At 43.0% G+C, this 18,947-nt stretch overlaps 1 protein-coding gene across 4 annotated transcripts in view; it reads right to left on the bottom strand.

The window, feature by feature from the left end:
* shank3a (SH3 and multiple ankyrin repeat domains 3a) overlaps nt 1-18,947 on the bottom strand; it is a 174,092-nt gene that overhangs the window by 6,198 nt on the left and 148,947 nt on the right. For 3 of the 4 annotated variants that reach the window (XR_006404143.1, XM_044356278.1, XM_044356276.1), the window contains exons 15-24: nt 16,031-16,106; nt 13,306-13,388; nt 11,829-11,953; nt 11,474-11,609; nt 8,126-8,206; nt 7,921-7,944; nt 7,387-7,514; nt 7,008-7,113; nt 5,764-6,290; nt 3,553-5,666 (exon numbers count right to left, since the gene is read on the bottom strand). Coding sequence is in view for 3 of the 4 variants with exons in the window: in XM_044356278.1 (XP_044212213.1) it covers nt 3,553-5,666; nt 5,764-6,290; nt 7,008-7,113; nt 7,387-7,514; nt 7,921-7,944; nt 8,126-8,206; nt 11,474-11,609; nt 11,829-11,953; nt 13,306-13,388; nt 16,031-16,106 (3,400 nt within the window). In the remaining variant the exon portion in view is untranslated. The remainder of the gene's footprint in view (nt 1-3,552; nt 5,667-5,763; nt 6,291-7,007; nt 7,114-7,386; nt 7,515-7,920; nt 7,945-8,125; nt 8,207-11,473; nt 11,610-11,828; nt 11,954-13,305; nt 13,389-16,030; nt 16,107-18,947) is intronic. The other variant, XM_044356277.1, reaches the window with a different exon arrangement.

Below are 18,947 nucleotides of genomic sequence, written 5' to 3'. Positions count from 1 at the left end.
CCCTGATCATGTTTAAATGTTGCCGTAATCTGAGAAACAGATTGCTTCATTCTGATACTTAAAAAAAACACCTAACACTGTCTCCTGGCCGCCTAATCAGCCAACAGGCTTTTTTCGCTGTGGCCACTGTGCACAATGTTCTAACTCGTCAGACACCAAGTAATTTACACATCCACGTACTGGTAAAAAATACTTCATTAAATCTTTCATTAACTGCAGTAGCACACATGTTGTCTATATGTTGAAATGTCTCTGTGGTCTGGTTTATGTCAGACAAACAAAAAGAGCTTTAAAGATTTGCATGTCTGAACATGAGACTGCAATATGTACACAAAACATGGACTATACTATTGCTCAACATTAGCATAGGCTAACCACAGCTCTACAGCATCATTAAAGTTCTGGGGAATAGAAAAAATGTCACCCTCTCCTAGAGGTGGTGACGTCATCAACTCACTGCTCCGTAGAGAGGCATTTTGGATTCACACTCTGAACACAGTGGAGCCCTTAGGCATGAATTTGTCATGTTTCCTCTGGGTTGTCATACTTGATGGATGTTTTTTGTCTGTACTTTATGTACTTTAATTTCTGTAACTTTTAGAAAGGTTTTTGTTCGTTTTATTTCTTGCATAGTGTTAGCCATTTGGCATTAATGAAGAACTAATGTTAACTGTTTCCTCTAATTTCACATTTGACAGATATTTGAACTTGGATTTGTTGTATTTTTATCTTTGTAACTTAAAGAGGGTTTATACTCTTTTGTTTCTGACATGATGTTAGGGGTGTGGCACTTGGACACTGACTATGGCAACTCCCATCCTTGGATTTATTATCCAATAGATTTGAAACTGTTCAACCAATTATCTAATGAGAACTCCACACCTGGTCTAGGTTGATTACATATGTTGTTTGCCTCATGTCTTTGTGCGCTCTGACTCTGATAAAGACTCAGTAGTGTTGAAACGTTAGTCTGGTTGCACAATTAAAGGCTGTGAATTAATCAGTGTGCTCCAGTCCCTTTTGTTCTCTGTAAGTCTGCTGTTCTTGAACTGAGAAGCACCTGATTCAGCTGCATTTTGCTGGAAGATGCTTGGAGGGCCCTGTCTTATCTGATATGACATTTGTATAGAAAAACTGGGAGGCATTTTATTAGCACCTCTTTGCAATGTAAGTAAGATGAGAGCACTGTGAAAGAGTCTGTTCTAACGTCTCCTCAATCTTAAAATTGTCTCCTCATATCTTTCACCTCTTCATGAATAGTGTACTTGTGAACATGAAAGCCAATTTCCAGTAGAAAAGTCTGGAATGAGTTTTCCTCCCTCCATGAACAGAGATGAGGATGGAGGAAGAAGAAAAGAGAGAAACGAGGCAATAAAAAATCAAACTCAACTGCATTTGAAGAATGCCTACAAATTACTGAGCTCTTTGAAAGCTACAATCTAAGATCTAGATTGATAATTACTGTATTGAGTAACTCCTCTTTCACCCCAACAGTAGATTAAAACTAACATCAGTTAGTGTCAATGTCGTGGCTGGGTGAAACTACAATGAACATCCAAAAAAGGCAGCATTTGTTTGTTCTGGGGACATCATTACAGAGGTATAATGTGTACTTGTCAGACATTTTCTTTCAGATGAACTTCCAACCTGCCATGCTATAAAAACAAAACCGAGCTGAGGCAGGTTACTGTGGTCTCGAGGAAAAATTCTGAGCCAAAGCCTGAACAGATCAAAAGAAAAATCTCCATTGTTTATTTTCATAGTTACTCAACGTGGCAATTCGGGACTTTGTCTGTTAGTCATTGCCAAGATCATGAGGGGATGGTTTCTACATGACTTTAGACATGACACACCATTAGTTCAGTCATGTTCAAATATATCTGAAAATACATCCTTAAATCTTTGAGGTTATCACTGATAATCCTGTAGGATGGGGGACAGTGATAAGGAGAAAACTACAGTTTCTGGTCTTATCAAATATATATCAGTGATAACTGCAAAGAGCAGTGGATATAAGGATGTATCCCTGTATGTATCATTGAAACTAGGGCTTTGGGATAAGCTCAAGGAAAAGCTGGGAGGGTAGCTACTAACAGGGTTATAGGTTAGAACCCAACAGTGAGACTGTGTGTGAGATGAAGAGAGGCTCTCAGGAAGTGCATGCCTCCAGGCTCTGTTACCTTGTTTGCACCAATAGATAACTTACCAAAACACACACAGACACACACACACAAACACACTGTGTAATACTAACTTATTGACTACTACTGTCTATGGTATGGACTGTACAACACAGATCATTTAACAGGAGGCTGAGGAGTATAGCTGTAACTATGGAAACAAGGACCAGCTTATACCCAAGACCAGAGACATCTGCTGTAGTACTACTCAAATGTCTATCTCTAAAACCAGTCATTTCCCAAAAACATAGCACTATGGCCAAATACTTTATCTTCTTTTTCATTAATTGATTCTAAAAGAAGAAGAGTGGCAGTGAAGGAATCAAGTGATGCAAACAAGGTAACAAATAATATATAAAAAAGAAAAGAAAATACATGAAACAAAGTATGTAAAAGGGTCATTCTCTTTCAGTGGGATTAGTTGATAGGTTTGTTAGGAAAAGATATTAAAAAAAAAAGCTTTGGTTTACCCTAGGGGCTATAACCTTAAGGTTTACTCTCTTCGGTGTCCTCAAATCTGCAGAAATATAAAGGACTTCATTGTACTTTCAGGCATGGTGTGAAAAAGAAACCCACAGATAACAGACAAAAAACACCACTGTGCTTTAGATAACACTGGTATTGCTGTGAGAGAAGAAAGTTTGTCTTCTCCTCTTTTCTATTCCTCATATTCGCTTTATGCAATATACAGAAAGGCATAGCACATATATTAACAAATTGTGTTACACTAACATTGTCAGGGAAGCTAATGCTTGCAAATGCAAGTGACCTCTGATCTCATTATCGCTTACCATCACGGTAGACTGGTTTAAATATGGATTCATCTGCATATTTTAAAATGTGTGTAAAACCACAAACTGCACAGAAAAGAAAACCTAATGCCCCTGTCTTTGACACAACCTCAAAGTATCCCTCTATCCAGAGAAAGGGTGAATCTACAATAAGATTTTAGACTAAAATAAAGTAGTGAAGAGTCTAAATGTTGACTTATGAATTATATATGAAAGCCTCTGTGTTTGCAGTCTGTCTTCCAGGCGGCTTGTTACTGCAAGAATCAAGAGGGATTATCCACTGTAGACATAAATAATGTTGTAAATAACAGTAATATAAAATTTTGAGAAACAGGAGAAAGAAATTAAACTAATATAGTATGACAAGAATGCAATTTTATTTATTTTTTTACTGTGAGACCCTTCTCTGAGGCTGGGCACTGGAATCACCTTAGTTTGCTGACTATGATGTCTCTACCACTAAATGAGTAAAAGATATGAATGAAACTTGAAACCATTATTGTTTATGTCCTAATTTGTTTTGTCTGTGAGTGTTGAATACAGTTTTGCAGTACATGTTACTTCTACTGCTCTTCTCTTACCTGGCACCTGCCACAGGCGACTTTCTCCCAGGGTCAAGTGATGCTCCCAGTGGTTCCTCTCCCAATGACCTAGTGTCTTTATTTAGTTGCTGTAGTCGAGAACTGAGCTCTCCCATAACAGATGGTTTTGCTCCGTCATCTGCACCCAGCCCCAGTCCCAGCCCACCTAGATTGCCCAAACTCCCAATACCTAGTCCCACTCCTGGCCCACGGGACTCCACTGGGTCCCCCCACAGCTTGGACCTCCGCTGAAAGAGGTAGCGCGGCTTGGTGGGAGCTAGTCCAGTCACTGAGGCTGAACCACCTGAGGGCAGTCCAGCTCCTCCAGCCGCAGCAGCAGCCAGGGCAGCAGCCTGTTGCTGTGATAGCAGCTCACTGTCAGAGCTCTGCTTCAGCAGAGGGTCCCTGAAGGTGACGGGGCCTTTACTGCCTCCTATCTGGGACTTGAGTCGGGGCTTAGGAGGCACTGGCGGCTTGTCGAGCACAAAAGTCTGCCCGTCGGCATAGGAGGTGTGTGTGGTGTGTGTGTCAGCAGGCTCGCCGCTTTCTGAGGACAATGTGGACATGCTGGAAACCGTGGAGACAGTGCTGGTGGTCTCGAGATGGTGGTCTCGCTCTCTATCGCTGGAGCTGCGCGTGTCAGCCTCCTCCACGCCTGAGTCAGCCGCAGAGCCAGACTCGCCCACTGGTGGGGGCTCCAAAGGGTCAGAGGGCTTCCCTGAGACAGCTGCTGCACTAGGTGGAGGTTGGGGCTGGGGAGGCTGAGGCTGAGTGGGGGTCACAGTTGGGGTGGTTGGAGTTGAGGGGGTTTGGGGTGTCGGTGTTGTAGGGGTGGTAGGAGAGGTGGCAGGTTTAGTTGGGGGCACTGGCATCCCCTGTGCCTGTGCCAGCAGCCCATTAGCAAACTCATCTGGTGGTGGGACAACTCCTATCTTACGTAGCTCTTCTCTTGTTTCCTCATCACTGGAGGACAACATTGCAGGGGGCAGGGTCACTGTGTATGGATCCACATCCTCCTCGGAGCTTCCCTGAGCCAGACTCTTCTCTTGGGCTGGGCTAGCAGGACGCTGAGTCTGAGGCTGGGCCTGGAGCTGGAGCTGGGGCTGGGAGACTGTGGGACTGGGGGATTTAGCCCGTGGACTTGGAGATTTGCTGGGCTCTGTGGATGCTGGGGCAGGTGCCTGTTCTAGCTCTGAACCTACCCCAACAGCCTGGCCATTACTGGTAGCATGGACCATGATCAGCCCTGCTGTCTTCTGCTGTGAAGTATCCATAATACTGATCAACATACTTTTCTTATCCTCTAGTCTCTTCTCCTCCTTCCTCTCCTCTACCCTGGCCTCCATCTCCTGTCGGAATGATACAGTTGACGGTGATGTGGCCCACTGTGATTTGGTGGGCTGGGGAGCTAAGATTGATGCCGGGGAGCTTCCAACTCCATACCCCGCCGCCTTGGCGCTTTTAGGCGAAAAAGGGGGAGATGAGGGTGCCCCTTCCCCATGTGGAGACTCTTTGGTCTGAGTGTCAATGAATATAACGCCCTGGCCTACCCGCTCCTGTTTAGTCCTAGGCTCTGGGCTGCTAGTTGGGGACTGGCTCTGGGAGGTCAGTGCCCTCTCCCTTGCGGCCAGCGCAAGAGCCAGTGGTGAGTTGGGGTCCAGAGGCTTTCCTGTGAGTGGATGGATAAAGGTGGTCCCACTAGGTGAGGGGCTCAGAGCCAAGGCAGGAGGAGGCAGCTGGCCCAGCTCTCGGGTGAGCATTCGTTCATCGATGGAGTGAGACTGAGTCAGAGAGGGAGCCTCGGCGCTGGTGGTAGACGCTCCCTCCATGGTCCCAACAGAAAGGAAGACAGTGGATTTCCTCCGTTCTTCTAGGCGACGCTCACGATCCTTCACTGCTCCAGCAATTGCCGCAGCAAAGGGGCCCTTACCCTGAAACATTATTTCTCCCTGGGCACGCAGACGCTCTCGCTCAGCCATCAGCTGCTGCTGGTAGTAGTCTACACGGCTGGTGTGTGTGTGCCCATGGGTATGTGGGTGTCGTCCTGAGGGTGAGCTTTCTCGGGAGTGGGTAGCAGCTAAGGCCAAACTAGCTTTTTCTTGTGCATCCTCCACCTGCAGTAAGACAAAAAAAATCAGCCAAATATGTCAAGAACAGAGGGCCTTTGGCACTCGGGTAAAACTATCAGGTCATCATTAACGTATAACCTACCTGTAGTTGTTTCACCAGGGGACTTTTTTTCCTCTGGGGCTTGGTGGGTGTGTACAGTCCAATGCTAAATTGCCCCACATTGGCATAGGGGTTGTCAATAACCCGACCCTTCCTTTTGATTCGCTCAGGGGGTGTAGCAGCAGAAGGACGGGGAATTTCTGTTGGTTCTACAGGTAGATGGGAAGAGTCCTGGAGGATGATCATGGAGCGGGCTTTTTTCTGTCTCTCAATGTGTGAGGCCTGCCGCTGAGTGGCCTCATAAGGCAGGTCCAATGAGGAGGGCTTGAAGCTGGAGCGTCCTCCAGGCTCATGGCCCTGACTCTGGGTCCTGGATGGGGGAGGAGGGGGGCAGAAAGCTGGGGGAGGACCAGTGTCTAGGTAATAGGGGGGAGGAGGGGGTGCTGTTTGTGGAGGTGGAGGGATGGGATGGGGCTGGGAGTGGTCTCGGAGGCTGTCTGTCATAGAGGAACTGCGGGGGAATCGGTGCTCACCTGCCAGGGCAGACAGCCGATCCTCCTCAGTGGCACCTGACGAGGGAGGGAAGAGCACAGATCATCTGGTGATGGGGATTAGGCTCAGGAAACTTTTAAACCAGCCTAGCAGGTCCACAGCTGCTTCATAAGAAATTAACTGTAATTCTTTTATCTTTAAATCTGTTAACTCAGACAGTTATTAACATATCAGTTGTTTCAAACCTATCTATACATTTTTTTAAAATAAAACATGTAATTCTAACTATTTTGACTCATTTAACAATTAATTCAACATGCATTTACTGAGATGAAAACAGGAAAAAACATTTAATGATACAGTGAGTATTAATAATGTATGTGTATATCTACTTTTGAAACAGGCTCTATACTTCAACTGCTCTGCAAATCAGTTTCTGTGAATATCCAATAAGCACATATGCACATTCAGAACATGTAATGCATTGCACATACGGATTTGTAACAATATAAATGGTCAGCACTGGTTACTCTGTCAAGGTTTGACAGTGGGAACGCAAACTTTAAGTGTGACTGATGAGGATGCAACTTCAGCCTCAGTACTTTCTGTTTGTTGTACCGCTAACATCTAAATGCTTTTCTTTGTTGGTACAGTGATCCAATTTATAAAAAAGGATGAAAGCTTCCTTATCTTATATTATCCACATGTTACAAAATTACCTATGAGCATACTGTACATAAGATACACTATCATTCACCTTATTTGAAAATTTACAGGATGGGTGATTGTTTTACCAAAAGATTTGGTCCTGGACATCCCCTTAGGTAGTGGTATATGACCTCTCTCCATGCCTGGGTGAAGACCACCATGTAGAGTCATCCCTTGTCTCTCAAACAGTGACTGCAGCAAAACAAAACACAGAGATTTTAGTGCGTTATCAAAGACAGTTTTAAATGTCTTTAAAGATTCCATAAAATTCCAAATTGAGTACAGAATACCAAAAACAGGGCTTTGTAGCGCCAGGCAGTACATACAAACAATAGATGTGTGTGTTGTGTGTGTCCAGGTGTTTTTTAATACATGATGTGTCAGATTGAGTTTGTATGTATGCCAGCATAGTGGAGCGTGGTGGCATATGCTGTCTGCCAGTGCGCTGTGTGTAGGTGCACTCACGCTGATTTCTGCTGGTGTTATTCTCCTGCTGGTAGGCCGTTGTTTGACAGTGGCTGCTCTGTAATCTGCCTCCGAGGGTTGAGAACGCAACATAGACTCCTGGGATGCCAACATCTCATCTAGTCTCTCTGTTGAGGAGGAAATGAGCCAGAACTAAATACTGAGACATAAGACCAGGGAAACGTTGTATCATCATTTCTGAAATTGCTAACGCAGTAGCGAATAAACTGATTAAAAAGGCATGTCCAAAATGTAGCTGACACTACAGAGTGATGACATGCTGTAAGGTATGTTAAAAAATCACAGCACTATTTCAATGCAAGTTCATTGTTTCCTTGATGGCCAATGGGGAGTGTGTTAAGAGTTAAGAGAGACAGACATAGGGAAAAAAAGAGAAAAGTGGAGAAAGAGAGAGTCCACATGTTCCAAGTGTTCTGCTCTACTACTCTAATCAACATTGCTTAAACTGACACAGCAGTGATAAATCCTCTTTATGAAATACAGAGAGGTGTCAATTTCTTGCCTCAGACTCACCTCCTCTTCTCCTCCGAGCAGAAGCTTGGTGGGAAAAAGATAGCGTCAGCAGAGGACGGAAAATGACAAGAACAAGCCAACAAAAGTGACTATTCTAAAAGTTAGGAGACATGCCAAGTTTTAATGATAAAGGGAGAGCAGAAATATTACAGAAAAGGAGGAGGAGGAGAGTGTGGAATTTGCAGGCCAGCTCTCTGGCACTTACCCAGTTCCTCCAGCTCAGCGGTCATGGACTTAGATCGCAGAGTAAGGGTGGTGCTGGGAGCTCTCTTGGGTGGCGGGGGAGCTGTGGAAAAAAGGCATGGTGTTGAGGATGAAGTTGAGGGGGATGAAAATCCTTTAGCTTTGCGGCTCAGTGCCCTCCTGGCATCCCCCAGACGTCGAGCCCATCCCGTCTTTGCTGCTTTGATCTGGTCAAATTCAGACGAACTGGACGCCTCGCACTTAGCCAGGACCTTGTTCAGGCTATGGTTGGAGCCCAATTTCTTCATGTTTCTGTTGGTCCGATGGCCAGTATATTTTTCAGATTGTCTCCAAGACTTTCAGTTTTTTAGTCTTTGTGCTGCAAGAATTCCTCTCTGTTGAGGAGCCCAGAGGCAGTAAATGTACAGCTCAGTCCTCTCTATAACATCCCTAGTTTTCTGAATCCTCCCATTACACACAGAACAACAGAATTTGCCTGCCACAATAGGCAGAATGAGTAAAATGAGCGTGGCAAGGAGAGGGAGAAAGTCGTCCATCTTACTTTTAATATGCTGCCTGTCTGGAATTTAGCAGGTGTGCATCAGACAGAAACGCACAGACACACCAGCTTAAACACACATGCATATCCTCCCACATACGGGACCACATGCAGATACACAGAGAAAACTCCCTGAAGGAGGACATAATGACATGTGGGCTCACAGACGAAGAGATGACAGTAAATTCAGCAGTTAAGGAGAATGATATGCTGCAGAATTTATACCCCAAAACTAATGGGAGCCTCCAAATCCTACTATACACACAAGGCAACTGGGCTGTTATCATCCCACTCAAAGCTGCAAAACACATCTACCAAACGTTAGCTCCAAATGCACACTACAGAATCACAGGTTTTAATAAAAGGCTTTAAATTACAATAAACACTGTAATTAACCAAATTACAAAATAATGCTGACATGTATCTAAACATGTCAGGTTTGCATTTACAATGTAATGCCATGCAGTCGGATGGCGATCATAAAGCCGCACACAGCAGCAATCTCTACATGCTATGACAAATCAAGTTTCCTAACAATACCCCACAGTCCGACTTGATCAGCGCTGACTCTATGTGATCAACCAGCTAACATTCAATGCACCACGGTAGAGCAATAGATCTCAAAATCCCACAGATGCCCCAGTGCCTTACTAGAGCCTAACTATCCTGCTGTCATCAGCAGCTGCAGATCTAGTGTACATACGCCATCCTGGGTACAGTCCATATCAAACATCTTCATTTCCTCACCAGTCTGCACATTCTGGTACAGTAGCGGGGAGCAGAGGAGATGGAGGAGGATGCAGAAAGAGAGAGGAACAGAGACAGAGTCAGAGGGAGAGAGAGATGCTTTTGCTGTAATGTAATGCTTAATTCAAACATGCAGTGTAGTCACCATGGCAACGGTGGCAGTAGTGAGGCCTCGCATGGTGCAGAGAATGTGTGTTTTATGTATGTGTGTTTGCTTGCAAGACTGTGTGCGTGTGTGTGTCTGTGTGTGCGTGTGTCTGTGCATTTGTGTAAAGGTGCGGCACAATATGCAGAGTAAGTCCCAAAGGACGAGCAGTGCGGCGGGAGAAGGTGTTCAACACAGCTCAGGATTTAAAAAAGACATTTAGGAGAAGTTTGAAACAGGAGTGAAGAATCCCGGTCTCCCTCGGCTCTGAAACACCAGACACACTCCATCTTGTCTACAGCTGTTTGCACAGTTTGTGTGTCTTCACTTGAATCTGTCTGCCCATCTTTTCTGCAATTCACAATAAATGACCAACCCAGAGCTGCAACGATTAATCAGTTAGTCGCCATCTATTAAATTAATTGCCAACTATCTTGATATTTTTGTCATTTTTTAAAGAAAAAAACGTCTACATTCTCTGATTCCAGCTTGTCAAATATGAATATTTGCTGGTTTCTTTAGTCTTCTATGACAATAAATTGAATATCTTTGAGTCATGGACTGTTGTGGACAAACAAGACATTTGAGGATGTCACTTTGGGCTCTGGGAAAAACATTTTTCACCATTTTCTGACATTTTATGTACCAAACAACTATTCGATTAATCAAGAAAATAATCGTCAGATTAATCGGTAATAAAATAATCGCCCTAGACCAAACTACCAACCTTATTCCCTCTACCAGCTACTCATATGTCTTTGATATCACCAGCTTAAACGCAAGCAGAGTTAAGTAAGCTTCAAAGGAGGCAACAAGACAAACTGAAATGGATATGAACTACTTATTAAAGGTAAAACCTACTCCAAATAAAAGCCATTATGCATACATATTTTCATATGTTTCCCAAATATCTATCATAATGGTGTTACACTACGCAAATGCTAAATATGTTCAAAGCAAGTAAACAATCCAATTATGTTAATTTAAATTATAACAACTGAGCAAAACTCCATCAATGTGAGATGATGCTGAGAGCTCAGAAAAAAGCTAATGAGAGGACCTTGAATTAAGATTTTTTTTTCTCAGATTATATAACATTTTCAGACCAACATTAACAAAATCAAGGACAAATACAACTTAAAATATCTAGAATAATGATGGAAATTGTCTAATCAAGAGACTGGGTTTATTTAAAGGAGACAAGCATAAGGAAACACAAAGACACCAGAGGTGAGCGAGAGACAGAGAGACTACAAGGCCCCGACTAGCAGGATTCAGTTGATACAGTGATACAGTACTGTCCCAATGAAACTAGGTCAAACCCATTTATCACTGTCTCTGTATCTCAATAATTGCAAAGGAGGTGACCAATCTACCGCACACACACACACGCGCGCGCACACACACACACACACACACACACACACACGCACACACACACGCGCGCACACACACTAACACACACACACACACACACACACACACACACACACACACACACACACACACACCCTTTGCAGTGTACACAATCCTGAGGTCATAGTGCCAGGACTGTGTGGGAGCTGAGTAATGGCGAGCTGTGGTTGACATGGAAACCACATGAATTTACAGCAGGGAAATGTGGTACAAAAATCACCTTGACAACGGAAACACACATATCTTCTCAAGATATACATATCACTTATCTTCACTACACGTCTCCATCACATTACAATCCCAAAATTCATAATCCAATAACTGAGGGAAATTACCTGCGCCATGTTAAAATACATCACAATTTACTTCAAGCCATCACTCTAACAAGTAGAAAACTATCTATTTTTATAGTAGTTAATACTTATATAATTGCAATGATAGAAAGATATGAAATTAGCAAGTACTTTTTTCACAACCCACCCTCCCATCTTTCTGGTCCTTACCTTTCTTGCGAACGACTTCCTCAGACTCAGGTTTGCGTGTGACGGACACCACCTTCATCAGTAGCCTGTTGCCTCCTTGCCGGATCAAAGACACCACCTGCTTATGGCCCACCTTCACTACATTCACCCCGTTTACCTAGGAGAAAACATGCACACACAAAGCCAGGATGATATATTTCTACAAATCCTCTTTGTAGACATAGGAAGAAATACATGCCATATCCACAAATGCACCATAGGACTGTTCAGAATGTGTCATTGTTTGCTTTTGTTCTTTGTTCAAGGTCGTCACTATTCGGTTCATCAATGACATAAAGACAGATGAAGAAGCAAGTGAAGAGCTGTCCTTACTTACCTCAATGAGGAAGTCTCCTGTCCGCAGGCCAGCCCTCCAGGCCACTCCCTCCACGTCCACAGACTCCAGGTACTGCAGGGCAGGGAACGCTGGGGTGGGGGTGAACTCCTCAATGGGTGTCTCAGCTAAGAAGAAACACACCGAGAATACCCGTCCAGAACAGTTAAGTAAAATCTATAGTTTGCTTTGGATTCATTTTTGCTTCTCTAGTAAATGAGATCGCAAATGACCACAACAAGATCACAGAAAATGTATTACATGCACCAAAGTCTTTTTGGAAAATTCTGCCTGCTCCATTTTAATTTCCTTAGAGGGAATAATGAATTTTTTAAACCTGCGCTTCTAGCGTTACAAAAAATATTTAATGAATAGATTTGCACTGTGTTTAGTTCCATTCGTGTACTAAAGATGTCTGAGCGTAGTGGACAGGAACACTGTAAGCAGATGTTCTGCTGGTGCATGCTGCAGCTAAACCACATTATTGATAGATATAGCTGCATACGATCATATGCTAGCACTTGCACAACTGCATGCAGCATGTCTTCACAAAAAAGACACACACACACATTCACAGGCACACTTTGTTAAGTGAGTGTGCTACCACAAACTCCATTTAATCTTGGAGCGAATCCAACTAAATCACTGACACATGAGAGTTCTCAGAGGACCACTAAGTGAACTGCAGTGTGTGTGTGTGTGTGTGTGTGTGTGCGTGCGTGTTTAAGAGTACTGGGGAGTAAAAGACAGAGTGAGTAAAAGAGAGCGGGGTGAGCCAAGATCCATGGTAGTGAGTGATGGAGCAGTAAAGCATACTCAGACTCCCGGCAAGGTGCCTGAGAAGGGTTGCCATAGTAACCAGCCCGAGCAGGGAGCTGGCACGTGTAAGAGTAAAATGAATTTGTGGTGATGGAGATGAGTAGAGAGGCAATTTCAGTTAAAATGTGGAAAGGCATGAAAGCGATCGGGTAAAACATTTTGTGAGGATAATGATGGAGGACAGGAAGGATATGAAGGAGGTGGAGGAGAGCAGAGAGGAAGAAAAACAAGGACAGACAGAGCAAAGACGAGAGAAATAAGGGGAGGAGGGGAGAGAGGAGTGTGTCTCCACTAAAACTGAACGCCATGTGTGGGGAACAGATGGGACAGATAGCTGACAGCTCAGCCAAGGATGACGCCACCAAAGGGGCTACACACGCTCCCAAAAATACACACTTACACGTATATACACACACACACACACACACATACATAGATCCCTGAGAGCATCTGAGTATACAAGCTGAGTGTTGACCAAAGCTGGTCGTGCTGTTGACTCACACAGTAACAATACAGACTGAGCCGTACTCTGTGACTCAGATCAACAAACTACAGTATTTCTCACCGCAAAACTCACAAACGTTGCAAAAACAGGTAAGTAGTGAATGTGGACGTGTTGGCAACGGTGTGTGTTTGTGTGTGTCTCTGTATGTTATCTCACCTTTGGCTCCCCGCAGGACAAAGCCAAACCCCTCATTTTCTTTCTTCTGTAAAACAGCATTCTTCTCCTCTATGATATAGTCACTATGAAGGAGAGAGCAGAGGGAGAGCAGGTATGAATCCAACACCATCCTCACACACACGAAGCGAGAGGGGCAAGCGGGGCGAGAAGGGAGGGCAGGAGAGTAAAAAGGGTTGGTCGAATAGGGGGAGTCGGGGTGTTAGGGAAGTGGGAGGAGATGGAGGGACACACACACACACACACACACACACTCACACACACACAGACACACACACCTGTACTTCCTTTCCTGTTAACCAATCAAGTTAAAAGCCAAGCAAGCAAGTAAGCAGGATCAGGATTCCCAGAGGTTGTAATAGTATGTTGAGAGAGAGCGAGAGACACACAGACACACACACACACACACACACACAAGGTAGAGAGACAGAGAGAATAAGAGTGAGAGTGTGAGCAGGCAAGAGAGTCCTTGTGATTGAAGTATCTTTGGGATAAAACCTAAGAGTGAATCAATCTTCCTGCTGATCCTTCAGATGAGACTGCAGCTGAGGAGGGTGTCGAGGGCTTCTGCTAAAGAAACTGACAGAGATGGCTCAGATGCAATATTATCCCCTGACTAATGACAGAGGGAATAGGAGGAAAAAAAGTAAGTGAGCAGTTCATCACTGCCTGATTTTCCTGTGTGTTGAGTGTTAGAGGCTGTTAGATGGTGTTAACCTGTGCTGCTCTGCACACACTTTAATGTATCTTTTTCAAGCCACACATTTTTGTCCAAAGCCTGTGAGCCAAAACCAAAGGCGAGTTAGCAAAGCAGTCTTAAGCAGCAAAAAGCGAGCATCAGCATCTGCTGATCGGACAGATTGACGGCTGGTTGTGTGTGCAGAAAATATTCAGACCACCCATTCAGGGAATATTCAAGTAAGTATGAGTTCTTATGAATTTCTAAAATGAAGATGGTTAAGGATGTAAAAGAAAGGAGGGAAGAAAACTAAAACATACCTAATACAAAAGAGATGTAAATAAAATTATACAGGTGGTCTGAATATGTTGCACCTTAGATGTAGATGTGGCAGCATAAACCCATTATTTTTTAAACTAAACTTGGTGTACACAAATGACAAAGCACCTGTGGCGTTACCTGTATCTTCCAATCTTGTCACAACACACTTTCACTTAGGGGACTGCTGCCAGTTTACAGCCTGAACACCTTCACTACAGCCAAGAGTTTTGTAGTATTTTATGATTTTCAGCTTTGTCAGTCTTCCTACCTCACAGCTCAGGCAGATGTAGAGGGCTAGTGTTCAGGCTGCAACTCAGTGGGTGGCTGCAGTCTCCATTAGCTTAGTTACACTCCACTCTCTCAGACTTACCAAGGGAACACAGAGCTCCTGTTGGTGGAGCCAGGAGATCCGTAACAAACCTTTCTGCAGGAGGGAGGTCAAAGGTTTGGTTTCATAAAAAACTATCTATCCACTTTTGAACCAATTATTTTGCACAGAAAACCCACTGGTTAAGCATCAGTAAGATGCTTTGTTTCAGTCTGAACCCTTTCATCCACTATGCTTTCATCTCTGCACTATGCCCCAAAATGCCGCATTATTGCAATATGCTCATTTTCCCTGTTCAGAATCTGTGGACGCCCACATAGCTCAACAAAGTAAAAACTATGATGTAAGAGTCGCAATTGAAAATTGTAAATGTTTCCTCAAATAAACCTGTCCTTTTGTGATTCAATTATTCCTTAGACTGCAGTTAGTATTTCCATCTAAGACATTATTTAACTTAACTCATCTGGGATTCATGTGCAACATTTGGCAGACTGGTATTTTATTTGGACATTGTAGACTATCACAGGCTAGTGCCTGTAGTAATGGTAATTCTACAGCCCTGGAGCTCTGGTAACAGAAGTGACATTTAATCCAACTAAAACCTGACATTTCATAAAAGGCTGAGAAAGTGGGTGCTCACTCAGACTAGCTATGTCTATAACGAACACACTCTGGCATTAAAGCGCGAATTTGCATCATAACAAAACCAAACATAGCTTGCTACTCCACTCTCAGCTAACAGATCTGATTTAGAGGAGAGGGAGCACTCTCATTCTTTGCACAATAAATATCAGCTTGAGAGAGGCCAGCAAAAACAAAAGAAAGACTTGAACTGAGCATAAAGAACAACAACAAAAACAAAACAAACAACAACAACAACAAAAACAACAACAAACTATTGACAGCTTGATTAACCATATCCTGGTGGCAAATCAATAAATGTAAGGCACAAAACCATGCAGGTCATCACACACATGCAAGTATATACTATGCAGGTGTATGCATAGTGCACATACACCCACGGATGAGCATACACACACACACACACACACACACACACACACACACACACACACACACACACACACACACACACGCACACAGAGGCCAAAATACAGATAAAGTGTTATGCAATACAATTTCATGTGCATTTCACAATTTGAACTGAGTGCACTGGCAGCTTGATGCCTTTAGATGGCAGCAGCTCCACAGCACTCAAACACCTTCTCACATGCACTTCATTACTCTTGTTGAGATAAGGAAACTGTTGACTCTGTGCACGAGTGATATGACTCATATACTTCGTGCAGCACAGTATACTCTGATAAACATGGCCAACACTGTGCAGTGGCAAATTTGCCGGGAAATCGAGGTTATACCTGTATGAGGTGAAGTTGTCGTAGGATCCCACAGTGTAGTGTCTGAACAGTCTTTTAGTGCGGTCCTCCCGAGTTTCTGCAACATAGATTACATGTCTTTTAATTCATATGGACAGACCCATTACCTACAAAGCTTAAGGATGAATGAATGTTTTCACACTAGGTTGAAATAGCATATATAAATCTAAAAATCAATTACTCTATTGGCAATTTTTCATGTATGAGTACATCTGATTTTGGCATTATATAGAATAATTTAAAGACACAAGAGAAGATATACAGTATAAACTATGGATGAATTAAAACACTTACACTTACTTAAGGCCTTACACTGACAGAAAGGTGATCTAAAGTCATCTTGAAATTACCCCCACAGTGTCTTGAAAACAAGGTCATCCACATTTGCCGATGTATGGTGTTCTTTCAGCATTTTGTCACAGAACTGAGTAAATGAGCTGAATCTAGACATTTTTCAGGAACACACTGCTTAAATATGAAATAGGAAGGACACAGTTTACGTTTTTGGATCAGTTTCAGTTCTACTAGCGACTTTCTATAAATCCCCAAATGTCACAGCTGTTTCCTCCTCAGCTCTTAGCATGTTAGTATAAAAATGTCTGTTAAAATTAAATTCAGTTAGCACAGAGAGGAATTAAGCTACCACAGAGAAGTAATTATCATTAATATGCTTCATTTATCGTAACGTACCAGAGTATAATTGTTCCATGATAATTTTTTGTTTTCAAAACAGTAAAATAATTACATAATTCTGCCTTTGAAGTGTATCTATTAAAGCATACTAAATACAGCTTTGAGTTCAATTAATATAGTGTGTGTGGTTCCTGTCACTATGTGGGTGGATTTATCCTATGGGAGTGCTGATAGAGATCGATGCCCTCTCCCCAGCCTCATAATACACACTGCACCTTCACTAAACAGCAATCTGCTGACTGCACACCCCAAGATCCTTTCAGCCCTCACAGAAACTTAACTGGGCGAAGCTGTGAGAGTAAAGGGGCACCCTGGTGGTGATGTGAGATGCATAGCATGTAGCCACGAGGCTGGCTTGTAAACCTTGCTCGCATGACCTCCTGCTTCCCAGCCTGTGTTTCCTGTCACTTTTTTACTGTATGCTATCTAATAAATGCAATACAAGCTGTTAGAGATATCCTGTATACGTGTGTATGAGACAGAAAGAGACATGTAAAGAGACAGAGGGAGAGAGATCAAAGTGAGCAGACTTGAAGTGGCTGGCACCCTCAGATCCCCTTTAGTCTGTCCATCTGATTGTGTGTGATAGTGACAGACTGTCAGCTGAGAACAACTTGAAGTTCTGATAACTGCGTCCATTTGGTGACACAATAGAAAGGCAAAAATATGTTCAAAAAAAAAAAAAAAAAGATTTAGCTGTCCACTCCAAATTCTCAATTTCATGCTTAACTTTGACACATCATCCACCGCTCTCCACCCTCATCAGTCATCTCATCTTTTTTATCTGCCTTTCTATTATAATCTTGTCCAGCGCTGCTCCTTTCTTTCACTCTCCAAGAGCGCTGTGTGACTCTCAATCTTACACTTCCATTTGTTTCAACGTGATTTCAGATTTCAGATGCGTAGCTTACTCCTTCCCTCACTAAACATACCCCACTCACAGGAGGGAGGCTGTTTTAATGAAAATATTGTACAGTACAGAACCTAATACACAGACCACACTCTGACTTTTTGATAATGAGGCCAGAGCAAAGCCTGAAGTCAGTTTGGTCAGTGAGTCACCTCCTGGTCACTGGCTGTGATGATATGTGTTTGACTTGCGGCATAGCTGAATTGAAAAGTCTCCAAAAAACATTTTCCATGGTTAAAAACAACTTTTGGTGATGTAATTACCCTGCCTGAAACTATTTTGTTGTTACATTTTGTATTTTTGTTATTTCCATGGATTATCAGCCACAGACAGACATGTCAAGATATTTGCAGCACCGCCACAAACAACTTTGACAGCTTTTTGCTATTGAAGATCAATATCAAACATCAAGTTTTGATGTCAGTCCATCAGGAGAAGAAAGCATGAGATTCTTCCTAGAGTCACAATTTTCCTGTAACGCTCAACAATACAAGGAGAAATTCAGCTAGAAAAAAAATAGACCACAGTTTCTCCAGCAGCATCAGGACTGAAGTAAGGGACGTGTGTACTTTCCCTCTACCTGTCTTTCTTGTTTTCTCCATCAGTTACTGCTCCACCAACACCGATAACACACAGATGAATGCAACACGTTCATGTCTGTTCTCTCAGGGTGGGAAATGTAAGTCAGAACGAATGACAAATTTCTTGGACTTGTAAAGATAAACATGTTTGTTATCTTTTTCAGTTCAAGTGAGAAATCCTCAACATTTATCCCTGTGGAGATAAATGCCCAGCTCAAGTGGATGTAGAAGAGAACACCTGCTCAGAGGGCATCTTTCTTTTGGCACCCACGTCCCTGGAGTAGGTTTGTAGGTGTGTTGGCAAACTGCCGACTGCAGAGGTAATGATGTTATGGCAACACTGTAAGCAGTGGATAAGTGGTGTTGTTGTCGTCGTGTTTCTTTAGCTTTCTCTGATGCCAAAAGGAAGCTCAGTCAATTGTTTTTAATTTGTTCTGACATCTGACTAAGAAAAACTGTACGTAGACATGAAATGTTGAAAATCACAAACTAAAATAGAAGTAGACATGACAGGTTGAGGGGCGGTGGGTACATTAACAGGTAAATTACAACAATTAATGACAAAATATGCAGAAAGAAATGAAAAATATATACTGATGAATAGTGTATGAATATCAAAGGATGAAATTTGTAACTAGGAAAGAAGTTGAGTGGGTACTTTTGTGGGTTATAGGAGGGTTATCAGAGGAAGTAAAGAGAAGTGAGAGGAGAGCTG

This window comes from Thunnus albacares, chromosome 7, assembly GCF_914725855.1.
Source record: "Thunnus albacares chromosome 7, fThuAlb1.1, whole genome shotgun sequence".
Taxonomy (NCBI): domain Eukaryota; kingdom Metazoa; phylum Chordata; class Actinopteri; order Scombriformes; family Scombridae; genus Thunnus; species Thunnus albacares.
The sequence above is the reverse complement of the archived record's forward strand: the minus strand, read 5'-3'. Positions and strand labels throughout refer to the sequence as shown.